The following is a 27,294-nucleotide window of genomic DNA, read 5'->3' as shown; positions in this document are numbered from 1 at the left end:
TTGGTCACTTTAAATTGCCCTTAGGTGTATGAATGAGTGTGTGCATGGTTGTTTGTGTGTTGCCCTGCGATGGACTGGCGACCTGTCCAGGGTGTACCCTGCCACTTGCCCATAGACTGCTGGAGATAGGCACCAGCTCCCCCGCGACCCACTATGGAATAAGCGGTAGAAAATGACTGACTGAAATTTCATAACATTTATCAGGTAATTAATTTTTTCCAAATTTGAATTTGATGTAGATGAATATCACCTGTTTAAACCTAACCACCATCATGAATCTAAATCTTTGGAAATCAATACATGATTGGTTGAATTATGTCCATAAAGATAGACTTCATATCTTCCAGTGATGTAAAACTGGGTAAACTGAATAAGGACAAAGCCAAGGAATTTATTACTGGCATTGTTATATTGTTACCGTTACTAAATTTTTCATAGATAACTGCTGCTTTGGCAAAATTCCTGAAGTTGGAATTTATTTAAAAAAAAGGCTAAACTCCCTAAAACTAAGGTCTCATGAAGAGGATGCTCATCAACGCAATCGATCAAATTTTCTCGACGGGAAGACAGGGTAAAGGGGAACCCTCTTATCCAGACGGGACGTTCTTCTCCGGATACACAATGGATTCCAGGCAGCAGTGGAAGATTGTGTGCCTGACAACAATGTCAGTCGAGGACGTGGAAGATTTGTACATAATTGGATTTCTGATAACAGGATTTCTGCTTTATGGAGTTGGCGGTTACCTGGCTTATCAAAAGATTTGTAAAACATCGGCAGCTGTTTAAAGCACTCCAAAGCTGCCTGGGATGTTTGAAGGGATCTTTGGAGCTCTCAGCACTCAGACTGATATGTTAAGAGAGCAGAATCACAAGCTGGACGCAATCCTTGAACAGAATCGCAGGCTGGCTAAGTTTCCCGGACTCAAAGGTTATATGATTTAATCTTGGAGAAAGTTGTTTGCTCAGGATCTACTAAAAGTACCAGAAATTTGGCTATTTGGATTTGAAATTGAGAATGCCAGTAAGACTTTGAAGGCAGGCGGAAAATCACAGCCGGCCTGAACCAAAACATTTATTATTTGTCTAATTCAGGCGCCCCGAGATGGCCTTCACAGGCTTCTTATCAAAACATTTCTCCTGGATGTTCTGTAAATACCCCAGCAACCCCCCTCATCTGTGAACTGAACTGTATGGCCGTTTGATAAAACTTCCATCTCTTTTTCAAGGACAATGGCACCTCCATCAGTGTTGACAGTCTAATTCTTTGCACACATGATCATACTTAAATATTGGCACCCTCATGAGTCCACCATGCCCCTGCAAAATCTTTGCTTATGTGTGTTGCTTTCCCATGCTCCTTATTTTTACCTAAATGAGGATTTCATTTCTTCATTTCTTCTCCTTTTCATAGATTTTTAGATTTACCAGTGAAAGGAAAATAATACTAGTTTCTTAAAAATTTGAACAAAAGCTGTTTTTACACCAGTGACTCAGCTTCCTTAGTTAGAACTCAGTGATTGCTTAGTCAAATTTCAATGGATGCAAATTACTGTTATTATGGGACTACAACTGCATTATACCAGCAAACCCAAGGATCCTTCTCTCTTAGCACAAGATGCTTTCCCCTACATAGAGGACTTAATGAGATAATTACCTCTTTAGAAAGATTGGTTTAGAACCAGCTCTTACCAGTAAAACCCAAAGGATTATTAATGTTATCTGTATCATTGTAATGTTGGCCAGAGATTTTTAGATTTCTCAGAAGGATTCATAGATTTTTAGATTTCTTAGAAGGATTGTAGTATCATTTGATTTGTTTTTCTGTGTCTGTATCTGTGTTTATTTGCTTTGTGATTGTATTGTAACTGTATGTACAGCGCTTTGAGTGTCTCGTTACCGAAAAGCGCTTCATAAATAAACTTACCTTACCTTACCTTACTTTCAGGTATCTGGTTGAAGCAGACTCGTGGAGGTCAACAGTTTTCTTCCTGTTATCTTGGCTGATTTCTTCTTTTCCTATGGTGTCAACAAGGAAGCAGAATGAAGTCAATCTTTATTTATAGAGCACTTTTTTTTACACCTACTTGTAATGCAAAGTGCTTTACAAAGGTTAAAAACAGATAGACATTTACCCACTAGAGACACAATGAAATGATTTTCTGTCTTCCCTCATTCTGTCTTTGAGTAAAAGCTACTAGTGACACAAAATCACAAAGAAAATTTAAGGAAGTTACAGGAATTAAAATCTGTGACACAAATTTACTGTTGAGGCTAAAAACAAAGGATGGGTTTCAAATCATTGAAGTCCAATTACTTCTATGGGCCCAAGTGAATCCAACACCTAGCCATGCAGACTGCTCCAACAAACAATTGTGAAAAAAAAATTAGTGTTTACAGAACAAAGTGGAAGGGATTGGGAATGACAGCAACTCAGCTACAAAAACCTCCAAACTTCTCCTGGTCTTCAGATTAGCTGAGGAACAGTGTGCAGAGCTTCATGGGACGGGTCGCCTTGTGTCACGTGGTGCAGAAGGGATTATCGTACGGGGCGGTTTTTCAGGATTTGGGGTCGGCCCATTCATTCCAATGAAAGGAGCTCTGAATGCTTCATCACAACAAGACAATTTCCAAACTGTTTCCAACTTTGTGGGAACAGTTTGGTAATGGTCCCTTCCTGGTCCGTCATGACTGCACACTGGATCCACAAAGACATAGATGTATGAGTTTCATATGGAAGAACTTGACTGGTCTGTACACCTTCGGGATGAATTAAAGCAGAGACCTTCTCATCCCACATCAGTGTCTGACCTCACAACTGTCCTTACGGAAGAACAGTCAGAAATGTCCACACACAGACTTCCCACCCGTTTGGGAAACCTTTCCAGACAATCTGAAGCAGTTATAGCAACAAACAGTTTGCCGATTCATAAACGCTGTGAATCAACAACTAAAATTCAAGAGTGTGAAGGAGGACAAGCAAATACTTTTGGTAATATAGTGTAATTAGGTGCTTGGAAACATAAACGAATGGACTATTAGATTGTTTTAAAAAAAAAAAATCCTGAGGTGCACCTACATTTGACCTATCTTGGTGGTCTTTGGTTGTGCTGTGCCACCCCCGTCTGGCTGCCCCTCATGAAACTTTCTAGAGGCGCCCCTGGGCTTGTTAGTATCCAGTTAGAGTGACTGTAATAACTGTATATCACCACACTGGAAGGGAGTGTCTTGTCCTACACTGATAATTTAAAATGTTCGTATTTGATAGTTAATCAGATGATTTGATCACATTAATGTTTAAAGTTTTTTGTTCTTTGGAACAAACCTTTGAAATGAAATGAAAAAAAAATTAAAGTCACAATGACTATTGTTACTTTTTCCTATCTGTCCATGATTTCACAGTTTTATCTCTTGTAACAACTGGGGTAGATTATACCTGCTTATTAGTGGTTATGTTAAAACTTGGTGTTATTTCTGGAGATCATCTCAGCGTGGTTTCATGATTCGCTGGTTGAGAGGAGACAGTCCCCGTACCATTTATGACTGAGTGGAAAACATCCACAGGAAGGTTACACTCATGTTAGGCAGGTAAGGTTTATTCCTCTCCTACCTGAGTTGTGGGGGAGGGAGGGAGGGGCTTGGGATCACGCCTTGTCTTTAGAGCGGGTCTGTTCGTTTCAGTTTCGCCGGTGCATGAGATGGCTTCAGGTGATGAGAAGCGGTGTGTGGTCTGTGGAAATCTGTTAAATTGATAAACAGACGAGAAATGTGTCTCCGTATTAAAGGGGAAATCTGTCACAGCGATCCTTTATTTTTAGCGGGCAGCAGATGGAAATATATCCCAGTCATCACCCGCTGGTTACTTTCCATTTGAAAACCTAGAAGTTTTTGCAATCATGCTCACTCCTCACAGACTACATTACTATTTGGACTCTGGGCAGTTCTTTTATATTTCTAGAGTATATTTGATGGAGGTGGTCGGCTCCGAGGCCTTGCGGTGCTGCAGGTGCGCCGCCTCCCCCTCACGCCGGCGTAGAAACGGGGCGGAGCCATTACGACCTGCGCGAGTGGGTGTGCCCCGATACTGCGAGGGTTTGATGACACACTGAACTGTGTCCAACGCCAGATTCCTTACACAAACAGAGGAGAGCGAGCAGAGCCATGGGGAAGACAGGTGGAAGAGGGGACTTTGAGTGGGTCTACACTGACCAGCCGCACACCTCCAGGAGAAAAGAAATCCTAGGTGAGATCCTAAAGTTCTCACTGACACGCAGGAAGCTGCATTCAGAGTGGAGTTATTTATTTTTTTCTTTAGCTAAACCTTGGCTTCATATTGTTGCTCAGTTTACCCTACTTATAAAACCATATCCGGTTAAACCTGTTTACAAGTTTGCCTTAACGGACTGTATGTATCCACGTGGATGCCAAAAATGATGTCACTCCAGATAAAAGCAGCTGAGTTGCTTTACACAGTGTAAACACAAAAATAAGTTAATTAGGAAATATTCAAATGACTTTTTGATTAGATAAGATAAATGTTGGAAATAATTTTTTTATTTATTTGTAAACATTTTAGGCTGTAGGCTGTATTTTATCTGTTTATTTATTAAACAATTTAATCAGAGATAAGATATAAAACTACTTTCTTTTCTTTTTCCTTTATAAATGTAAACTTTTCAGCCCTAAAATATTTAGGCAAGAGGGCAAACAATAAAAAATAAAAACTCTCCAATCCATAAGTCCTCTAGCCAAAAGGCACATTTTCAGGCTTGGCCTCTGACTACTCATACTACTACTACTAATACTACTAATAGTAATAATAATACTACCAATAATAAAAATGTATGCTCTGTAGGCTTATGTTCTTCAATATTCACACATTTTTCTCTGTTTAAACCATTTATTCACCTGATTCGTGCAACTTCTGTATTATTGCCAGCGATGAACTGCTCTAAATGTTTGTTCCTTTTATAAGAAAGTTCAAAAGTTAAAGTTCAGATTTAATTTACTCTTGTAGAATTTGACTTTTATCAGCCATAGTGAGGATGTTGGAAGTGTTGATACTCAGTAATGAGAGGAATGGTATAATTTAAGCTCAGGGTGACTGTCAGAGGAGGAGAGTGTTGCATTAGAGCTCTCTCCTTCAGCCATTTCTGTCATGTAATTTTTTTTCTAATTCAGTCCCTTGTTGATATAACAGGCAGGTGATGACGCCTCAGGCTTCTTAGGTAACAAGACACATTATTGTCTCATGATGATGAGCTGAGATGGAGTGTGAGGCTAAGCGGGAGTTGGGGAGTATAAATCCTAACCCGCAAACACCGCCTCTTACCAGAATATATAAATCAAATCTCCTAAATATTATTCTTCCTGTTTAGCTTTACAAACTGATCAAAAACTTGATTTGATTTGAGTGTTAATAATTAAAAGCTCGGGTTAACAAGGTGGCAACCTGCTGATGTATATTTGATCCTGGCTTTGTTCAGCCGTTATATGGTCGCTCTGCTGTGAAAGGAGCACCTCTAAGCTTTTGTCTTTTTTTTTTACACCTTCAATCCCTGAATTATTGATAGTGTTTTGTTGTAATTATCATATACCAACCCCAAGCGTGTGGCAATTAGTTTCCTTATTCTTTTCTTGTAAGAAAATAAACTGTTGCTTAGGGGAGGCTTTTATAAGCAGCTCCTGTTTTGCAGCGTGTCTGCAGACTGTAAAGTCCAGACTTTCAACCCTCACGTAAATTTTTTTTTTTTCTGATTATGCGCGCTCTAAGGACTCTCGTATGAGGTCACAAGATGATAAATGGCTCTGACACTCATGATACTCTGACTCTGATAGCTACTGAATGTCATCCCTTTTACGCTGATGTCTTTCAGTTGAAACAACAATCATTTTCCAGTTGAAACCTGAGTCTGAAGCTTTGTACAATCGCCTAACAATTTGTAAAACCAAAGGTTGTCTCTCCAACCTGGCGAAGTAAATGCCCAATTATGACCTCACTGAGTGTGCATGCAGAGACATTAGGCAGCTCAAACTGCTTTTTATGGCGGCTGGTTATTCATTTATCTTTATGCCCTGCTGATGGGCTGACCCAACGCTTTAAATTAGGTAGCTCTGAATGCTGAATCCAAATGTCACATCACAGATAGGTTCCCATCATGCAGCAGATAAAAAATTACCCCTGATTGTTATGTTGTGCATCAGGGAATTCTTACTAAGCATTAACTGTAAAATTAAGGTTTGGTCAATAGCGCTCAAAGGTTAGGGGTCACCTAGAAATGTCCTTATTTTTCAATAAAAAACACAACTTTCTTCAATTAAAATAACATTAAAATATTTAGAAATATAGTCTAGAGAATATTAATGTGGTAAATGACCAATACAGCAGGATACGGCTGTTCTTTGTTGTAATATTTACATAGGTGTACAGAAGCCCCTTTTTTAGCAACAGTCACTTCTGTGTTCAATTGGCACATTCTTTTTGGAAATCCAAGTGTATCATGTTAAAAGGCTAATTGATTAGTTAAAAAGTCTTGTGCAATCATGTCAACACAGCTGAAAACTGTTCTACTGATCATAGAACCCATGAAATCGGTCTTCATTTGGCTAGTTGAGTATCTGGAGCATCAGCATTTGTGCATTCGACTATAGTCTCTAAATGGCCAGAAAAAGAGAACCTTCAAGTGAAACTCGTCAGTCTATTCTTGTTCTGAGGAATGAGGGCTATTCCAGGACAAATTGCCAAGAAATTGAAGATCTCATACAATGGTGGGTACTACTCACTTCAAAGAAAAGCTCAAACCGACTCTAACCAGAATAAGAGAAGATGTTGGAGGCCCCGGTGCACAACTGAGCAAGAGGATAAGCACATCAGAGTCTCTAGTTTGAGAAATCGTTGCCTCACAGGTCCTCATTTGGCAGCTTCATTAGATGGTACCCGAACAACACCAGTCTCAACGTCAACAGTGAAGAGGCGACTTCAGGATGCTGGCATTCTTGGTAGAGTAGCAAAGAAAAGCCATATCTGAGACTAGAAGGCAAAGGTAAAGATGGGCAAAAGAACACAAACACTGCACAGGGGAAGATTGGAAAAGGGTGTCATGGACAGATTAATCAAAGTTTGAGGTGTTTGGATCACAAAGAAGAACATTTGTGAGATGCAGAAAAAATGAGAAAATGTTAGAGGAGTGCTTGACGCTGTCTGACAAGCATGATGGAGGAAACGTGATGGTCTGGGGATGCTTTGGTGCTGGTGAAGTGGGAGATTTGGACAGGGTAAATGGGATATTGAATATTAAATAAGGAAAGCAGTCCCCAGATCTCAACCCTGTTGAGCTGTTGTAGGACCTTGTAGGACCAGCTTGTCCATGTGGTGCGTAATAAGTGCCCATCAAGCCAATCCAACTTGTGGGAGGTGCTTCAAGAAGCATGGAGTGACATTTCCTTCGTTTTACTCAACAAACTGACAGCTAGAATGCAAAGCTGTAGTTGCTGCAAATGAAGGATTCTTTGGTGAAAGCAAAATTTGAAGGACCAAAGTATTATTTCAACTGCAAAATTTTATTTCTGACCTAATGAATGGCCTGACTATGTTTTCTATTCATTTTGCAACTCATTTGATTAATAAAATGTGAGTTTTCTTGGAAAAACATGACATTTTTTGGGTGACCCCAAACTTTTGAGCGGTAGTATAGGTAGGAGATTGAAACTGCAGAGAAAAATTGGAAAATGCTTCCTTTAGTTATCAGGGAAAGCTGAGTTTGTGTAGTAATGTTAGACAAAGAATCTGTAAACAAAGCAGCAGCCTTGATTTGCATGTGAATCCCTGCTGATGGCGAGTTGCAGGCTTGGATCTAATCCATGACTGGATCAGTTCTTTCCTGGTGCCCTGGATGTCATCTGAAGGCCTGTGCCATATTTCTGGCATTTTGTTGTAGTTTCTATAAGGTGTGGTCAGTGCAACATATCTAAACTTGTAAACCCTAACGAGCGGATTATGTTGCATGAAGGAGACTCTTGAGGCAATTCTAATTGGTCCTGTTGTTAGTGGGTGTTTTTATCGGCTGCAGTTTAACTACTTGTGTTTTATGTCCCTCAGTAAAACAATACCTGTACCAATTAAAGCTGCCTTTTGTCAGCAGGTTTTTCCCAAGAGGAGGGCGTGCACCTTGGAATATGTGCTCCTTTTGAAATTGAGTTAATTAATCCCAGTGCTCCTGCCGTGACAAATAAATTATTTTTGTTATATCAAGAATTTATACCTACATATATTTGTGTTTCTTCTGTTTTTTCTATAAACACTTTTTCACATCACTTTACCAACAATCTCATTATCTCTGTCCTTACTCTTCCTCTCTGTGTTTCTTTTCTCAGCCAAATATCCAGAGATCAAGGCCTTGATGGGTGCAGACCCTCAGCTGAAGTGGGTGGTATCCGGCATGGTCCTGACCCAGCTTCTGGCCTGCTACCTGGTCCACAACCTTCATTGGAAGTGGGTCTTCTTCTGGGCCTATGCCTTTGGAGGGTGCATTAACCACTCCCTGACTCTGGCTATTCACGACATCTCCCACAACGTGGCCTTCGGGAACAAGCTGGCAAAGTGGAACCGCTGGTTTGCCATGTGGGCCAACCTGCCCATTGGGCTGCCCTACTCTGCCTCCTTCAAAAAGTACCACATTGACCACCACCGGTACCTGGGGGGGGACCAACTAGATGTGGACATTCCAACAGATTTGGAGGGATGGTTCTTCTGCACGCCGGCCAGGAAGCTCCTCTGGCTCTTCCTGCAGCCATTCTTTTATGCCTTAAGACCGTTGGTGGTCAATCCTAAACCCGTGGGTCTGATCGAGATCCAGAACACGGTAGTTCAGCTCTTAGCAGATGCAATCATCTTCTATTTCTGGGGGCTGAAGCCTATCGTTTACCTCATTGCTGGATCTATTTTGTGCTTGGGGATCCATCCCATCTCTGGACACTTCATAGCAGAGCATTACATGTTTCTGAAGGGACACGAGACATATTCGTACTATGGATCACTGAACTTGATCACCTTCAATGTTGGCTATCACATGGAACACCATGACTTCCCCAGCATACCTGGCAGTAAACTACCTCAGGTGAGGCTCTGTTACTGTCACCAATCATGATTAATATTGCTGCAGGCAAACTTTGGAGTTGAGTCATATTTTCCAAGACTGATACTAGCAGACTGGTGAAGAGTGAGCATAGGCGGATATAGGTCAGATAGGGCTTTTGCGTGTTATAAGTATTGTCTTCACATTTCTCTGCAACTTTTGTGTAAGTCTGCAGAGATGCTGCTGACCCTTTACAGCACTGAAAACAGATTTACCTCCTAACAGATATCTTCTGTTTTGGCTTTTTTGTCACACTTCAGTGTTTCAGATCATCAAATAAATGTTAATATTGGACAAAGATAACCTGAGTAAGGTTTTGAAATGATGACTTTATTTATTAAGGGGGTAAAAACTATCTTAAGCAGACGTGCCCTATGTAAAAAAATATTTGGGCCTTGAACCTAATAATTCGTCTTCCACCCTTGAAGACAACAGCTGCCATGAAGTGTTCATAACTGAGTTTTGGGCCACTTTGCAGAGTTCTCCTATTTCAGCCACATTGTAGGGTTTTGAGAATGACTGGCCTGCTTAAGGTCATATCACAGCATCTTAATTAAATTTATATCTGTGCTTTAACTAGGACATTAGAAAACCGACTTTGTTTGTGAGGCATTCAGAGGTGGACTTGCTGGGGTTCTTTAGTTCATATTCTTGAAACATAACCCATTTTTGTTTGAATCTAAAGTTGTGAACTGATTGCCGGACATTCACCTTCAGGACTTTTTGCTTGAAAGCAGAATTCATGGTCCCATCAGGCGTGGCAAGTCGACCAGGTCCTGAAACAGCAAAGGAGCCTCAGATCATCACACCACCACCACAGTATTTGACTGTCTGTATGATGGTCTGGATACATGTTTTCCCCCTTAATAAATCATCGTGTGAAAACAATATTTTGTATTTGCTTGGGTTATCTTTGTCTGCAATTGATTTGATCTTCAAAAATATTAAAATGTGACCAAAATAAAGCATCAGGAGAAGAAATCTGAGTGGTCAAGCAGGTTTTCACTGCACCGTACCATCTGCAGTCAAAATGTCAGATTGTTGATGCACAATAAGTTTTTCTAAGCTGCTCTTCTCCTCTTTTCTTGTTGGCAGGTCAAAAAGATCGCAGCAGAATATTATGACTCCCTGCCGCAGCACACCTCCTGGTTCCGGGTTCTGTGGGACTTTGTGTTCGACGACAGCATCGGTCCTTATGCTAGAATCAAACGGGAATACAAGCTAAGCAAGCTGGAATAGATTTCTAGTTATATTTAAACAGAAAAGTGAATTAAAGTTGTTGAACTACTACGTAACTGCAGAGAAATAAATGTCTAGTAATTGAAATGTTTTTTCAAGTTTTGATGATGTCACTGAAAGAAAAACATGTTGTTTTTGTGCTCTGCAAAAAGATTAATCTTCTCTTTAGAGTTGTAAACATGCATAGTGGTAAACATGCACAGCTGTCGGGAACAGGAAGAGAAAAAGAAAAGATGGTTATCTATTTGCATTCGTGCTTTCCTGCAGAAAGATGGCCCATCGCTGTGACGTCTGCTCGTAGCCGGAAATAAGAATAAAGATCTCCTAATTTGTGGGTGGAGGTTGCATCTAAAATAAAGGTCGCATACATTGTCATGATGTCCACCGGAGATGTCACCACTTTCCTCCTCCTCCTAAGAGTGTTTTAGTCCCATGTTACTAAAAAATGATTCATTCTTGTTATGCAGAAAGGAGCTGAAGAGGAATCAAGCGTTGACACTTTGAAAAAGAGGAGCGTTTCTTCAGTGATTCTCCATTCTGCTGTAAACCATCTGATTCTGACTGCAGCCACAAAACCAAAATGAATTGAAGCTTGTTTTTCTCTGAATCCGTCAGGATTTCTTTTCTGATTATATTTTTTATATTCTTAAATATTCCGTCTGTTTATAACCACCTTTTTTTTTTTTTTTTACCACAAGTCTAAATATTCTTTTATTAATATTAATAAATATGTTTGTGATGCTGCTTTATTGTTTTGATTGGTGTGTAGAAAGAAGCCCCTTGTGGCTGTGGTTCTGGTGTCTGAAAACACAACGTGAAAAATACGAGCAGATCAGGAGTTGCGATGAACAGTTTGAAATAAAGATTTTATTCTTCTCATCAATGTTTCTGTCATTGTCCACCCACTGACTGCAGCCTGATGTTTGTTGAGTCATCCTGCAGCTCTCTGTCAGGTTAACAAGACCTCTGCGGGTTTCCTGTGGTGTCGGTCTGAAGGATGTTGGGTTATTTGTTTCAAGGTCTGATATATTTGGATTTGGTTTGCTTTGACAGATGCTCAGCAGGTGCTTTTGTGCTGATCACCTTTTTGACTGTCTTTACTCTTAGCTAATTCTGTTTAAAGCTCTCATAACAGCTTTTAAGGGGTCTAACCTTTAAACCCTGTTTCAAAGTAAGTACCTTTCTAGCACAACTAGGATGCAGAGGTGAAAACAGATCCACTTGACATGTTGTATATTCAGTGATGGAATGCTGTATGCCTTTCCTGTAAAATATGGTTATTTGAGCAACTGCTGCATTTCATCATCTAGAACCTGTCTGTCCATTTACCTCCGACGTCAAAAAAACATTTTCCACCCAAACAGTTTTAGCTCACTGGAGATTTGTTTTGTGCATGATTCTCTAAACCCGAGAGATTGCTGTATCTGAAATACTCGGAACAACCTGTCTAGTACCAAAACCCATGCCCCGGTCACCTAAATTCCCTTTTTTCATCATTTTGATAATCAGTTTGAACTTCAGCACATCTGCATGCCTAGTTACATTCTGTTGCTGCCATGTGTTTGGCTGATCAACAACTTATCACAATAATTATTTACAATAAAGAAAACAGTGGGTGTAAATGGATTGGTGGAGCAGCATTGTTGCCTCTCAGCAAGAAGATCGTGAGTTTAATCCTTCTGTGTGGAGTTGTCTGTTCTCCTCGTGCGTGTGTTGGTTCTCACTGGGTACATCCGGTCGCCTAGAATATACACATCACATAGACCCAGCAGGGATACGGTAGATAGAAAAATGGATGGAGGTCCCACAGGGAGATGGCTGCTATCTTCCAGGATCCAAATTTGCGAAAGCAAACCACTGCATTGTGTTGAGACACTTATCTCTGTTAGCATTTCATTTAAAAAGTGATCAGTGTGTGTAATATACACAAAATGACAGATATGTTTAGACAACACGTGGTGAATTTGTTGGAATAAATTTTACTTCCTGCTTTTAATTCAGAACGAGTCGAGAGTTGACACAGCGCAGAATTCAACAGCTGGTATTTATCCAAAGTCATCCTGCAGAGACAAGTTAAACCACCACAACAAAGACCTTCATCATGAGCCTTCCTCAGGACATTAACTGCAAATTAAACTTACACTCTGAGCTCATAACCTTTGCATTTTCAACCCAGATTTCCACGTTCAACATTTCATCTACAGGAAAGAGAACCCTTGTAGAAACAAACCACTTTAATAATTGCACCACCATTTATATAGACTTTTAATTAAGTTTTGAACCAAATAGAAAGCAAATTCATAGAGACGGGGGAAGTTCATGCATACTGGGAGGTTCACAAAGCATATGATGACTAATAGACAATACACCGTTCCATATGTAGGGAGGTAAAACAGGGTGGCACATTTACACTCATCAGCCTGTTTTGTGAACGATCCCCAGCGTGTTCCTCAGTCACACTGGAGCTGTATGCAGACTGCACTTCAATGTAAATGTTCTGCCTCAGATAGGCGATATAAGATGTCATTTTCATCTATGGAGGAAAAAGATTAGACATACAACACCAGTATGAGCAAAGTTATAAAAACATTTTTCTCTTTTTTGTTTTAAATATGCCATTTAAGGGCAAGTGGGTCTGCATCAGCATCTTTGACCATATTGTGCTTGTTCTCATGAAATGGTCAGGGAGAAACCAAACCAGAGCCATAAAAAATATAAAAAGCTGACAGAAATGGTGTGCAAGATTCCTTTGTCCTTCTCTAATACCACTTAATACTCATTGTCATCAACAGCACCATCATTATTACCACAGTTTTAAATAATGAAACAGTAAAAACTTAGAAAACAAAAATATTTTCTTCATAAGACTCAACAGAGAACAAAAAAGCGGCAACACTGGGCTGACTGAGTCTAGGTGCACAGAGAGGACCACAACACCAAACTCAGTACAAATGTCTCTTTACTTCAACTTTAAGTCCATTCCTTAAATTAATCAAAACTCTAGTCTTTCAGCTTCCTCCATAAAAATGCCTGCTTTCTTATTTCCATTTTTCATTTGCTGTCCAGCAGACTTAAATGTTGGCACAACGTCTCTGCAACTTGTACCGTGGCATCGAGAGGTCACAGAAACATTGAGAGAACATTCTCTGGTCCTCTTGTCTGTGCATCTGCGTGTCCGTCCTCCTCCCGCCGCTCCCACTCCTGCTCCCTTATCCGGCTCACTCAGATGAGATTAAGATGTACTGATTCTGCCAATTTCATGTCTGATGGCTTCAAGGAAAAGAAAAGAAAGATCAGGTTGAACGGCTTTGATTTTAATCAAAGTGCTGAGCACAGTTTGAAAAGCTAAAGATTTTATTGGTCGTGCATCTTAACTACTGGTCTGTGCAGAAGATTACCCACGAAACGTGTCCAATGAGCTTTTAAGGCACTGCATTGCTTACCATTAATGATTTCATCTTTCACCTTGTGTAACTCACGCACGACTTCATCCAAAATTTCCTGCAGAGCCACACACAAACAAGACCTGCTTGTGAGTTTTTGTTCAACCCAACCGCTCAACCGGTCCAACACTGAAAACCAATAAATTCTGCTAGTAAAACGGGACAGAAAACCTGTTTCATCCTGTCGAATTCTGTGTCGGCTTCACTGGTGCTGCCGATAGGTCTCACCCTGAAATACAAAAGAAGAACACACAAAGAATTTTGTATCATCGTAATCATTTTATTTTCTGAATATATTTTCTCTGATCCTTCAATCTGCTCACCTGGACACCAGCGAAGACTTTTCTGCCGAGTTGGACCGCTCCCACGGCTTCTTCATGGCATCTGGTAAAAATGGGGAGGAAAAAAAAAGCATTGGAATTATTATTGATATAAAATGCAAAAAAATGTTTTTAAAGACCTTTAAAAAGAATGAAACAGATATTATCACACCTTTATTATTTGCTTAAAACATTCCAGAAATTCTTTCACTACAAGAGACTGAATCTGTTCAACAGTTATGACGCATAGCTGACGCATGATCTGGATCAATCTGCACGACAAACGGTTGACAAGTGTGTGCATTCACTGGCCTGATTGATGGTGGCTGCAGTGATATTATAAACATATAACTTTCATGGTTAACCACATTCTGAAAAATGTTGTACGTGTTTGCTTATAGGTGTACATGCATGGAAAACCTCACACAGAAGTGTGTTATTAGTGCAAACACATAAAGAAATGCATGAACTAATTCCCGCCTGAGGAAAGTGATGAAGGATTATATTTAGGATTTAATGGGTTTGTGATAAAACTCGAGGAAACCCATGCATGCATGGAAAGAACAATTTTAGGTCCCTCTTCTTCGGAAACACCCACACTAACCACCAAACCATTGTACCACGCTATCAAATGCACATATTTCTTATCCAATCAGGTTTTGATTTTCATTCTCTGGTTTCTTTTCTTAAATTCCAAATTATTCAGTTGAGGCTTCATAGAAACACAAACTAAGCCTTAAACACAGCAGTTCCAGAACCAATGGATGAGATAAAGTGGCTATGCTTGCGTTTTATTTCCAGTACAAAGTTATGACATAAATTTAACGGCATCACAACCTTTCTAGACACTTTTCTCCACAGCAGACCAGTCAGTTTGTTTCCTTGAGGTTAAATCAGCTGAGCCACAAATCATCTGAAAAAAGTTCAGTTTTTGGGGTCTTTTTAAAATCTTGGAGCACAAAATATCTTGATAACTTTGGACAAGTTGCTGTAAATGTGATAATAAGAATTTTATGAATGAATTTTGTCACTTCAGTTAAACTGGCGTATTAATGACCCAGCTAAACTGTATGATCATCTGTACCTGTTGAGTTCTGCTGACCTGTCCCTCGACCACCTGAATCATCCTGTAAAAAAGACCAGATATGTGATTACTATTAAAAATATACAGTTTTTCTAAGAGGGCTAAGGCTAGACCTTCAGAATTAAAAGATGACAGCAGCCCTGATCTTCTGATGTCTTTCCTTCTGAACTATCCACTAAAAAGAAAAGTTTTTATCAAAAGGCACAACTTACTTCATCAGGTTTCTCTGAAGCTTTTCGTCTAAAAGAGGATGACGGAAGAAGGATATGAGCTTCAGGAATAAATCTAACTTTTTAAAGCCGACACATTGATAAGAAAAGCAGATTTTACTACTTAATTCAGAGAATTCATTCCTTTTACTGAATATAAGAACCACAAGTGTTGGTTAGGTTACTCGGTATGTTTGTGCTGGTGTTTTACCTGCGAGCTAGTAAGGCATTCATCTCCTGCATAAGACCCTCTCCTCCGCCGCCGCCACCGCTGCCCCCACTGGAGCGGTTGGAGTCACATTTACCCCCAGAGCCGGGAGGGCTACTCTCATCCTGGAGAACATGTTAAAACAACACGATCGTCACCATTGGTGTATCCAGAGCCATTTTACTGAGGGACATGTCCCAATATATACAGTGTTGTGAAGAAAACTGCCCCTTAAACTTAATAAAAGGTTGTGCCATCAATAGCTGCCATCCAGCACTTGTGGAAACTAGCATTGAGTGTTTTACATTGCTGTGGACGAATTTTGGCCCACCCTTCCCAGTGGAATTGCTTAAACTCACATTGAAGAGCATGAACGGCCTGTGTAAGTTCATGCCAAAACATCTCAACCAGAAGACATCTTGAAACATATGATGTAGATATTAAAATCATTAACAAAGTTTTTCAACTATATGTGGGTGGGGGGGGGGTGCTGCTCACTCTATGCACTTTCCGTAGTTTGGCTCCAGCCAGAGCTGCAGCAAGTCCTGAAGGCTGGACCCCAGGCGGGCCCCCAGGAGGGCCTCCACCGGTGGGCAAAGGAGGGGGCATGGGTGGAGGGACCGCCATTGGGGGGGGTGGACCCGGCGGTGGCGGTGGAGCTGGCGGACCAGCCATGGGTGCTGGAGCCACAGCTGGAGGCGGGGCCACAGAAAGCATAGCTGGATGACCTGCAGAGACAGGGCCACCTGGACGGGGAAAAAGTACAGCTTTATTAACACGTGTGAGTGTGTGTGGGAAAATTCATTTTTATTGCAGGAAGCTGGTGTGAAGGCTATCTGAGAAGAGCTTTACCGTCAGATAAACAATCTGTACATGCCAAGCACTCAATATATGAGACCGATGACTACTGGGAAGTAACTGGAACAAACTAAATAACAGCTGGAACTAATTGCAATATTCCCAATGAAAGCTTATTGTTTTTGCTCAGGTGCTGAGGGCTCAAGATATGTTTACAAGTATGGGAATTTGTCTAAGTTTTAGTCTTTTTGTTTTATGTTGGTGAAAGTAAGTGGAGAGTGTTAACAAGCCTGCAAGACAAGGCTGGGTAAAACTATTATCTCAAAATGTTTGATAAGTTACTGGATACAGCACCTTTCAGAAGTATTCAAACCCCATGAAATGTTCCACATTTTGTCATGTAACCAGCACAAACGTCAGTGTCATTTATTGGGGTTTAATATGATAGAGCAACACTAACAAAGAGATAATTGTGACGTGGAAGGAAATTTTGCATGATTTTCATGTATTTTGCAAATACAAAAAACAACTTTTATTGCAATTACATCTGCAAGTACTTTGTCGTATGTCTGTAACAGTTTTCCTCATCTAGTTTATTGCCTTATGGGATCTGTAGTCTTTGATCATTCTTCTATGACCACCAGCTCAAGCTCAGTCCAATTGGATGGAAACTGTCTGTGAACCTCAGCTTTCAAGTCTCAAGTAGTTTGCACCTCTAACCGGTTTTCTTCCAGGGTTACCCTTTATTTAGTTCCATCCACCTCCACAGCATGATGCTCCCACCTCCGTGTTTCACCATGGAGACGATGTGGTTATGGTGATGTGTCCTCATTGGACCCAAGAACCCTTTTTCATGTGTTTTCTGCATCCCCTGCACTACTTTTTGCTGGTCTGTCACATAAAACCCCAATAAAGTACAGTTTTATTTATTTTAATTTGTAATGTGACAAAATAGGAAAAAGTTTAGAGTATGAATTCTTTTAAAAGTCAGTGTATGCCAGTCACTGACCGCTGAGATACTATTTCATCATTTGCCATTTATTCTAGTTTAATTTAGTTTATTCACATCCTTAAAGCCCTTTTAATCTCTCACCCGAAGTTACATTTTAAACAACAGGCACCATTCAATCTAGCTTTGAAACCTGGAAGCAAAAAAACGAGCAACTTTCCGTGGTTTACTGGTGACACTGGAGGTCAATAAACGTGAAAATGTTCAGGTCATTGGATTACCAACAGGCCTGAAAGAATATGCTTAAGCAAATATTTTCCAGATTCTTTCTTCAAATGTTTTACCCTTCATCCATGTCTTCTGATGACAGATGAATCACCAAATAGTCCTTTGTTTAAATTATGTTTTATCAGCTCCCAGTTTGGTTTAACAGCACTGTTCTCATTGTTCAGAGTAAACACTTTAAAAGATGACCGATGACCTTCTAAAAAACTAAATATCTGTATGTGTCCTTAAACCTTCCTCTGCTTTTCATGTATGTCACATATTTTACTCTTCTGCTCTATGAAATATCACTTTATTCTCTCCTATAAAGCTCGTTGCATCAGTCATGCTGTACTATTTTCAAAGTGCAACACAGGAATTTCAGTCTGGATAAATCCTAATTAATCTTATGATTATTTTATCAGATTTCAACTGCTGTTTGATCCAGTTTAGGCAACAAATGTATCTTAACAGCTTATAGAAGACGGTACCTTTCAGTGTAACTTTGAACTCCACACAGCCATTAATGTCTAAACCGCTGACAACAAAAGTGAATTTATGCTGTTTTACAAGCTGTACACTGACTCCTCTACATTGTATCATATCTTCAGTGTGGTTCCTATTAAGAGATATTATAAAATGTTTACAGAAATGTGAGGGGTGTACTCACTTTTGTGAGATACTCTATATTAGGGCTACTATATATTGGGGCGGAATTTGGTTCCAGTAATGAAACTGTTCTGGGCCGGTAATATGTTTTAAGCTGCCGTTGTGCTGGCCCATGTGTGGCCCACCACTGCAAAGCCTGATCTGGGCCACCAAAGGGCTGTGATTCTTGTTGGCATGTTGTAACTGGGCCAGATCTTATTTGGTATGTGGGTATTACCTCCCTTTTGAATTGTGGCCAACTCATCTTTGCAGAATTGTCCGACCTCTGAGTAGGAAATTTAAACTGGAACGCCCCCAAAAGTCAGAATTACGAGTCAGAAAGTCGGGGCAACATGACCATACCCGACGTCCACATTCCAGATGGTTGATGCTCAGATCAAAGTAGTAAAACTTTCTTACTTTGACGGTTTTAAGCAGTTCTTTATTATTTATGCAACATTTAGTCCGTTGTACACATACTACTTTTCAGTGTTTATAAGACGAGTTGTTTTAACGCTGTTTATATGCATGAAATACTGCATAGAACAGTTATTGTCATTGTTATTGTTGTAAGACTGCTGTTACAGTTGCTAGTAATACAAACAAAAACAAGCAGGAAACTAGAACGCTACAACTCTGAGATGATGTGAACTCTACAGACTTCCCAGTTCCGACGTCCGAGTTAATGGAACGCAGCATTTGACTAGACGTCTCTGCAACCATCATTTTATGATTTGGTTTTTTTTATGCTGTTCAGAGGTGGGCTTACTGGTGTGCTTTGGTTCATTGTCCTGCTGCATAATCCCAGTGATCTTGAGCTTTGGGTCAAACCTATTTTCTGAAGATTCTCCTTCAGGATCTTCTAGCAGAGACCAGAATTCATGATTCTATCATTTACAGCAAGTTGTCCAAGTCCCGAAACAAAGAAGCCACACACCATCAAACTACCACTACCTATGATGTTCCTTTTCTCAGATGCTGTGTAAGCTCCATGCCAAATGTAATGGGAGACCACACACCATGCAAATCCTACTAATTGGCAAGACTTAGATATTGATGTTCACAGATGTTCTCCATTCAATTGATGGAGCTGGAGCTATTTTGCAAAAAAGAATGGGCAAAACGTTCAGTCAATACATCTATAAAGCTAGTACAGACTTGCAGCTTTAATAGCCACAAAATGTGGTTCTACAAGGTAGTCCCAGTTATGTTGATCTGTCACATAAAACCTTAATAAAATACACCGCAGTTTGTGTTTGTGACAAGAAAAATCAAGTTTGTGGCATATAAATACTTTTGCAAGTTACTGTAGTTTATGCTGCATGTTGTTGGGGTTTTCTAGGGAATTAAACAATATCATAACACCTAATGTCCAAAAGACACTGACGGTGTTTGATCACTCAAGACGTTTCCTGTTACGTCACTGTCTCTACTTTAGTTCTGTTAGAAGCCCAAACTAAAAGGCTGAAACCTGACCAACTTGATCCGATATGAAGAACAGGAGCTAACTCAAAGCAGCTGACCCTCTGATAAATTGTGTTCCTGAGAGAACAGGTTTGACAGGAGAAGCTCTTCAGGTTTATTGCCTAACATGGTTGCACAGTTCTGTGGGTCTCACCCGTCCTGTATGACCGGGGGAGACGGGTTAGTCTCAGAGAGCTTAAGCCTCAGTGTAGGAGGACAAAGGGTGTGTTCAGGCTGTTGTGTCAAGCGATGCGGGTGTGGTACCTTCATTTGAATCCAAACACACTCCTGTTCACATACGAGCCATCGAACATACGCACGCACACACACTGTGTAAACTCCTGAAACATCCCTGCTGAGACACTTCCTCCTCCTCTCCTCATACTTACTGCTGCTGGCCGTGGGGGCCGGCTGGGGGACAGGGGAGGGGGTCTTCTTGGGAGAGCCCCCGTCAGACATGGCAGTGTAAGAAGGGGGCGAGGAGGAAGAGGAAGATGAGGTGATGGTGGTGGGGTTCTGGGCCTGCTGGTGGTGCTGCGGCTGGTGTTGTTGGTGCAGATGCTGCTGAGAGTGGAAGATTAACTGGTTCTGGGATTGGTGGTTAGGGGCAGGGCCTGGGCCTGACTGACCTATCAGAGGAGGGAGGGGGATTGCCTCGCAGTACTGCGGTGTGAGTGGCAGATGTTGTGAAACAGGAGAGTAGGAATCGTCTAGCTGGCCATTGGAGTGAGGGTGGGGCAGCTGATGGGGGTACTGATGGGTGCCCCCCACGGCAGGAGGTTCGAGGGGAGGGGGCTTCATCCTAGTGCTGACAGGTGGAGGGGGGTGAGCTACTGGGAGGACTGGCTGAGGGGGTAAACCCTGCTTTACAGGCATGGGCATCATTACTGGAGGGGATGAGGAGGGTTGGGGACACTGGGGGTACATCTGCTGCAAGTGGGAGGCAGACCAGGTGCCATGTTTGGGGGGGAGAAGGATTTCTTGCTGTTGCTGCTGCTGATGCTGAAGGTGGCGGGCCGCAGTGGGGGGAGACAGGGGGATCTGACGGACCTGTCGGCCCTGGGTGTTTACTCCTGTCTGGACTGGGGAAAAAGCTGAGGCGAGCGAGGTGGAGAGCTGGGAGGACAGCTGGACCTTGTCCCTAGCACCCCCCACCTCCTTCTCCTGAGAGGGAGGCATGGAGGAGGGGGGAGAGGAGGAGGAGGCCACACGGACATAGGAGGGTGGCAGTGTGCTAGCTCTGAACTGTCTGTACTCGGGAGGAGTGTCTTGGTGGGTGGGAGGGGTGGACACTTTATACTGGAGGGTGGAAACGACTGCGGTGGGCAGAAGGTGGGAAAGGCAGAGAGAGAAAGAGGAAGAGGAGATGCAGACGAAGGAGGGCAACAAACAAAGGAGAACAGAAAAGAGAAAAACGTGAGAATAATGAAAAGCAACTGAACAGTCAAGCAAGTAAGATGAGAAAAATCAGGAGCAGTCAAAAAACAGAAGCCAACAGCAAATAAGAAAGAAGCAAAATATCATAAAAAAGAACAAGCAGCAGAATGCAACATGACTGAGCCATGATCAGAGAGCATGTGGCATTTCCCCCCAACGGCAGCTGGAAGAAAGATGGCGGTAGAGCATGTTGCAGGGGACAGGGGGGCCACTGATATTGCTATCCACATCAGGGACAAAGGATGATGTTTAAGTCTGTAGGTGTAGTTAAAAAGCAGACTTGAACATTTATATGTGTGCATGGATTAAAATAAAAAGCATAAAGACTTAGGGAAAACTACAACAGAGCACAGAGGGAAGCCTATTTAACTCCATGAACCTGTTTTATCCAGGAATTTCTGGTATTCCCTACAGGTACGGTCATCTGTTTGCTTTGGAAACATAAAGAGAGGCTGACCTATGAAAGGTAAAACCAAACAAAGGCGGTTAAATATTAACTAGCTCTTGTCAGGACTGTTTGTTGGCAGATGGAGTGAGCTTGGTGAGTGTTTTGTTTTGGATGTTTGTGCCGCAGGGGTCAGATGACATGCTGTGCTGGGCCCTTTAGGTGTGTGTTTATACAGAGGAGGATGTGGGTCTGTTTGCCGGAGCCTCACCTGATCCTGATGTCCGTCGCTCCCTCTCCTTGTGCGCCTGCATCTGATGCTGCTCCATCATCCTATCAAGTGCAAGGATGTCACTGCTCTGGAGAGCTGTGTTTGCTTTCAGTAAATCAAGTTTAATGATTTGTTAGACTGTAACCCGGGCTTAAACAATGATTAATGGACTGTTTAATAAAACACTGCAAATTACTCACAGAGGAGTTTTAATGCTTTTTTAAACATTTAGATATCCAGATTTTATTTCAACTTAATCAACTTCTTCCTAGAAACAAACCCAAAACCCATTTTAACATCATTCTGATGTCTGATCTCTCAAATACCACTGTTCCACTGCTGTGAAAAACGTTTTGCCCCGTCACAGATCTTTCAGTTTTTGCTTTTTTGTCACAACTAAATGTTTCAGATCATCAAGTAGATTTTATTATCAGACAAAGACAACCTGAGTTAATACAAGAAGCATTCTTTCAAATAATAATCCACTTTATTAAGGAATAAGAGCTAACCAAACCAACCTGGCCCCATATGACAAAATATTTGCACCATAAACCTAATAGCTGATTGTGCCAGCTTTGGTGGCTAGAGCTGTCATGATCATGATTTCAATTATTAAGGGAAAAAAGCTATCCACACCAATGTGGTTCAATGTAAGATTAAAATGCACCCCTTTGTTAAATCCTGCCTGGAAAACATCTGGTAGGCTTAAAGATCTCAAAAGCAACACATCCGAAGAAGTTCAAGAACAGAAGAAAAACAAAGTCATTGACATCTATCAATCTGGAAAAGGCTACAAAGCCATTTCTAGGGCTTTAGGACTCCAGTGAACCACAGTGAGAGCCACTATCCACACATGGACAAAATATGAAACAGTGGTGAACATTCCCAGGAGTGGCCAGCCTACCCAAATTTCTCCAATAATGCCTCAACAACTAATCCAGGAGGTCACATCAGAAACAAGAACATATTAAGCAGTGCAGGGCTCACTTGGTTTAGTGAAGGTAAGAGTTCATGATTAAACAATAAGAAAAAGACCGGAAAAATGGCTACACGAGAGGGTCACAAGGTGAAAACCACCAAAAGTCAAACTTTCTAGAAAGGGTTTGTCCTGCAACATCTGGCGTAAAACTTACAGCATTTCAAATAAAAAAACATCATATCAACAGTCAAACGTGGTGGTGGTAGTGTGATGGTTAGGAGCTACTTTGCTGCTTCAGCACCTGGAGGACTAGCTGTAATTGATGGAGGCACAAACTCTGCTCTGTACCACAAAATCTTGAAGGAAAATGTCAGAACATCAGTTCTGGAACTCAAGCTCAAGTGGATTCAGACAATGCAGCAGGACAATGATCCAAAGCAAACCAGAAAGTCCATCTCTGAATGGCTAAAAAAGGATTTCCGAGTGGCCTATTCAAAGTCAGAACTTACTGTAAGTCTGATTGAGATGAGTGGCATGATCTTAGACGGCAAATAGTCTGAACTTGTATAGCACTTTATCAAGTCCTTAAAGACGTAGTGATAAAAGTGAGGCTGCCATACACAGGCGCCACCGAGCCCTCTGACCACCATCAGCAAGCAAGTCGGGTGAAGTGTCTTCCCTAAGGACACAACGACTGAGATGGACAGAGCGGGGGTTCGAACCGGCAACCCACCGGTTACAGGTGTGTAATCGTTCATTTAGTTTTAATAACTAAATGACAGTTTTTTAAACTGCTTAATGGCAGACTAGTGCTTCAAAGGGCCAAACAACCAGTTATTAGGGTTAGAGGCAATTACTTTTTTTCAGAAACATAATTTAATTTGGATAATTATTTTCTTCTTAATAAATTAAACAATTATTTAAAAACTTCTTGTTATTTACTCAGGTTATGTTTGTCTGATATCAGTATTTGCGTGAACACCTGAAACATTTAAGTGTGACGAATTTATTTCTCTGTCATTGAGGTCTCCAGCTTCTTTTATTAAATACTTAATGCATTATGACCTGTTGTCACAGAGATTTATTTAGGCTGAGTGCCGGTTCTTTGAATCAGTTTACTGTTTAAGAGTCTTATTTTAAGATGTGCTGCAAGGCGATTTCAATAAGCAAAGAAAGATAAGCCTGGAGTAAGGCTGCACCACACCGGAAAATCATTTGATGCAACATTATTCCTGAAAATTAAGATGATGACCCCCATCACATTTTTTCCATTCCTGTCTCCCTACATCTGTCCTTGCAAGGTCCCAGTTCTCTCTGGGACACTCAGCAGCTTAAGAACCATCATGTCTGTCAGGTGTGAGCATCTACTGCGGTCCAACCGGCTGAATATAATGTTGTCATGCAAACTGGGAATTCGTCTTATCTGGAATATAATAGCCAACAAGTACCACATTCCAAAAAATGCTTTGTAATGTTAATACTGTGCACTCTGATGTTATGATGACGATAGCTTTGCAATATATTGTGCAGCCCAAGGTTAACCTACATAACTGAAGGAGAGAATAACGCTTTAGTTAGAATTTTGGATGTAAAGGAATCATGTGATGCACTAAGGAAAAAATGATAAAAATAAAATGTATGTTATTCCCTTTATTTATGTTTAATATTTTTCTACATGACCTCATTAGAATTATACCTCCTCTGTGCTTCGCTTTCTTCTGAGGAGGGACCATTTTGGCGCTGAACTACAGGACCTACAAGACACAAACAAATGATTTTAAAACTAAAAACAACCTGATTAACAGCAAAAATATGATCATATGAATAATCAAATTTTCCTTTAGTCAGAACTTGACACAGCTAAAAGATAACAACAGGCACAAATAGCAGAGGAAAAAACATAATCTACAAGCTGGCAAAGGGGTAAACATAGGACAGATTGTCTGGGAATATCTTTCCAGATTGAAAAGTGTCTTAAAAATGATCAAATCAGTTGTAAAACAGTGAACAGAAAAGCAGCCGGAGCAAACAACGGCTGGCATCATGTGAGGCACTTTGACTTTGTCCTGAAGGGGCAGAAAGCAGTTTCTCTACAACGTCGACGACCACAGGAATTTCAGCCTCAAACCGCATCAGAGAAGAAATCCAAAAACACTGTGATAAACTGAGATCCTAGCAATAATAAGGAAAAATATCAAAAAATGGGATAGATTTAAAAAAAACATGAAACGGGGACAACTTTGTCACATGATTGGCTCAGTTCAGCACACACACGACTCTGAAGTGGCTATTAACAGGGCATCAGGGGGCACTTATCACATATCACCGGAATACCAGTCATTAAACTCCCAGTGAGCCATCAGGATCACCTGCAGGGCGATATTCTGTTCGGAGCGTCTGCAGCAGCAGGGGGGCGATGGGGGACAGCTCAGTCTGGGTTGCAGTGTTGGCAGATATTGAGTTTTTCTGTATTTAGCTCCATGTTTTTAACTCGGTGTGTCTCTGTAGCTCCTCCATTGATGATGACTGATTGAACAGAGCTCTGGGATATTGTTTTATAACCTGATCCTGCTTTAAACTTTCTCCCTGACCTGTCTGCTGTCTCATATGTTAATTTATATGAGCGATTTGTCCATTTGTATGTGCATTATGTTAATAGAACTAAAACTAATCATTGCCGTCTCTTGTTTTTTTTTTTGCTATTTTCTTCTAAAACATGAACAAAGAACAATATCTAAATCGTCACTGAATCATGTGACCCCTTTCAGTGAACTTTGACTGGACTTCTCCGAGAAGAGTCCCTCAGCTAGTTGAGGAAGAGCCTTTTCCAGCAGCTGCAGGACCTTCATCAATGCAACACAGAAAATGTGCCGAAAATCTGCAGATGCGAGTTTTGTGATTGTTGCTTTCCAAACTGCTCACTCTGTTGTCCTTAAGTCACACTGTAACTAATTTGGTGGTACAATTAGGGTCATTGTTCATTTATAGGACACCTTTGTGCCCAAGCTTAACACAGACTCAGTCTCCTTCCTGAACTCTATAATGGCTGAACATTTCCATACAGTTTATATTTGCATATGATTATGAACGAGGAACCTTCCATGGCAATGTTCGTCCTGATATTTTACCTTTAGAAATTTGCTTTACCAGTCACAATACGAAGCAGTGTGTTTGAAATGTTGCGATGCAATACATCCACTGGTGTCTCTCCATTTTGTAAATTAACCAATCAGAAGCTTTCTAAGCCATGACACCAAGCAGAAATAATTGAGGTAATTCTTGCTGATCTAAGCAGGAAACATTCAGTTGATTTAATGGCAGAAAGCCAGGAAAACCACAGCATAATCCATGTGAAAAGCACTCATACAGGACACGGCAAAGAAACACATTCAACGTTTTCTCTTTTCGAAAACCTCTACCTGGAAAACCCAATGCTTTTCCAGACTGCCCAGGAACGCAGCAAATAAATCTATAAAAATATATGGAAAATACTGCGTTGAAACGACAGTCTTTTACTGTAGCACCTGGTGCAAAGGGTGAGGAGATAAATATGTGGTCCCGTCAATGATCTGCTGGAAATATAATATGAAAGTTCTTCACATACAGATTTTTCTACCATCTCTTTTAATGTTGAATACAGAAACATTACTAATTCAGTATACATTATGGTTTTCAACACATCTTTCTGTTTTAAAGCTACGTTAACTAGAACAGTGACTACATGTGTCAGCTTGCAGTAGAAGAGTAAAAAGCACTTTTAAATAATAATATTTATGCTGGACTATAAAGGAAATCAGCAGAAGCAGACAAAAACCCTGAAGTTTGTTCTATTTTAGAAGAAGCTGCTGGTTTTCTCTGCCTGCCGAACAATGCATCAGCATGGAAAACATGCCGTATCACCTGGGATGTTCCTCCACAACATGAGACTTACTGAGGATGATGACGGCAGAAGAAACCCGTCTGAGGTCACTGGTTGAAATCTCAGGAGTCCGCATACTGGCCAAGCTTTCCTAACTCCACAACCTGCTAACAACCAGTTCTGTCACTGCTGCAGCTTTCAAAGCAAACAGCTGGAGACACATAAATGTGTTTCCAGTGGATGGACACCGGTTGGATCACAGGATCAAAATGCAATGACGAAACAAAAGAGAAAGCTGTTCCATGAGCATGAACGGGTACGACATTTAGGCTCTGCGAGAGAAATTTTAGCAGCCATCAGGAGGGTCACAAGGATGGGATGGAATGACAGTGCAGTAAAATTCACACACACACACCCACACACACACACACACTGAGCATATAAGTAGCTCGTAACCAGAGATGCTCTGAAGATATCTGGTAAACTAAGAGTATGAGAAAGTTTAGCTTTAAATACACTTCAGGGCTTTAACAGAGTTTGTTCTTTGCACATGTGCAATAACTAAATCTGTGAATCAGACTGCAGACAGACTTTCTGATTTTAGCTTTATATAGGATTTCAATGTTAATCAAAAAAGTTAAGAAGTCATAAATTCTAAGAAAAATA

At 40.9% G+C, this 27,294-nt stretch overlaps 2 protein-coding genes across 5 annotated transcripts in view; one reads left to right on the top strand and one right to left on the bottom strand.

Moving 5' to 3' along the window:
- The first annotated feature begins 4,084 nt into the window (after window positions 1–4,084).
- On the top strand, window positions 4,085–11,249 carry degs2 (delta(4)-desaturase, sphingolipid 2). Its single transcript, XM_047393245.1, has 3 exons — window positions 4,085–4,240; window positions 8,371–9,113; window positions 10,227–11,249. Exons 1-3 carry the CDS (start codon window positions 4,159–4,161, stop codon window positions 10,368–10,370), a joined length of 969 nt encoding a protein of 322 aa, XP_047249201.1. The 5' UTR covers window positions 4,085–4,158; the 3' UTR covers window positions 10,371–11,249.
- Window positions 11,250–12,329: 1,080 nt separating this feature from the next.
- evla (Enah/Vasp-like a) overlaps window positions 12,330–27,294 on the bottom strand; it is a 38,331-nt gene continuing 23,366 nt past the window's right edge. For 3 of the 4 annotated variants that reach the window (XM_047345078.1, XM_047345077.1, XM_047345076.1), the window contains exons 4-14: window positions 24,466–24,523; window positions 21,851–21,912; window positions 20,147–21,073; window positions 16,133–16,380; window positions 15,638–15,759; window positions 15,430–15,457; window positions 15,218–15,260; window positions 14,137–14,197; window positions 13,985–14,042; window positions 13,814–13,871; window positions 12,330–13,640 (exon numbers count right to left, since the gene is read on the bottom strand). In XM_047345078.1, coding sequence (XP_047201034.1) covers window positions 13,603–13,640; window positions 13,814–13,871; window positions 13,985–14,042; window positions 14,137–14,197; window positions 15,218–15,260; window positions 15,430–15,457; window positions 15,638–15,759; window positions 16,133–16,380; window positions 20,147–21,073; window positions 21,851–21,912; window positions 24,466–24,523 — 1,703 coding nt within the window. In that variant the 3' untranslated portion in view covers window positions 12,330–13,602. The remainder of the gene's footprint in view (window positions 13,641–13,813; window positions 13,872–13,984; window positions 14,043–14,136; window positions 14,198–15,217; window positions 15,261–15,429; window positions 15,458–15,637; window positions 15,760–16,132; window positions 16,381–20,146; window positions 21,074–21,850; window positions 21,913–24,465; window positions 24,524–27,294) is intronic. The other variant, XM_047345079.1, reaches the window with a different exon arrangement.

The sequence above is a fragment of the Girardinichthys multiradiatus genome, chromosome 19, assembly GCF_021462225.1.
Source record: "Girardinichthys multiradiatus isolate DD_20200921_A chromosome 19, DD_fGirMul_XY1, whole genome shotgun sequence".
In the NCBI taxonomy this organism is placed as follows: domain Eukaryota; kingdom Metazoa; phylum Chordata; class Actinopteri; order Cyprinodontiformes; family Goodeidae; genus Girardinichthys; species Girardinichthys multiradiatus.
The sequence above is the reverse complement of the archived record's forward strand: the minus strand, read 5'-3'. Positions and strand labels throughout refer to the sequence as shown.

Coding starts and splice junctions, on each gene's coding strand:
- degs2 (XM_047393245.1), top strand. CDS start 4,159: ATGGGGAAGACAGGTGGAAGAGGGGACTTTGAGTGGGTCTACACTGAC. Junction 4,241..8,370: donor CAGGAGAAAAGAAATCCTAG/GTGAGATCCTAA, acceptor TTCTTTTCTCAG/CCAAATATCCAGAGATCAAG. Junction 9,114..10,226: donor CTGGCAGTAAACTACCTCAG/GTGAGGCTCTGT, acceptor TCTTGTTGGCAG/GTCAAAAAGATCGCAGCAGA.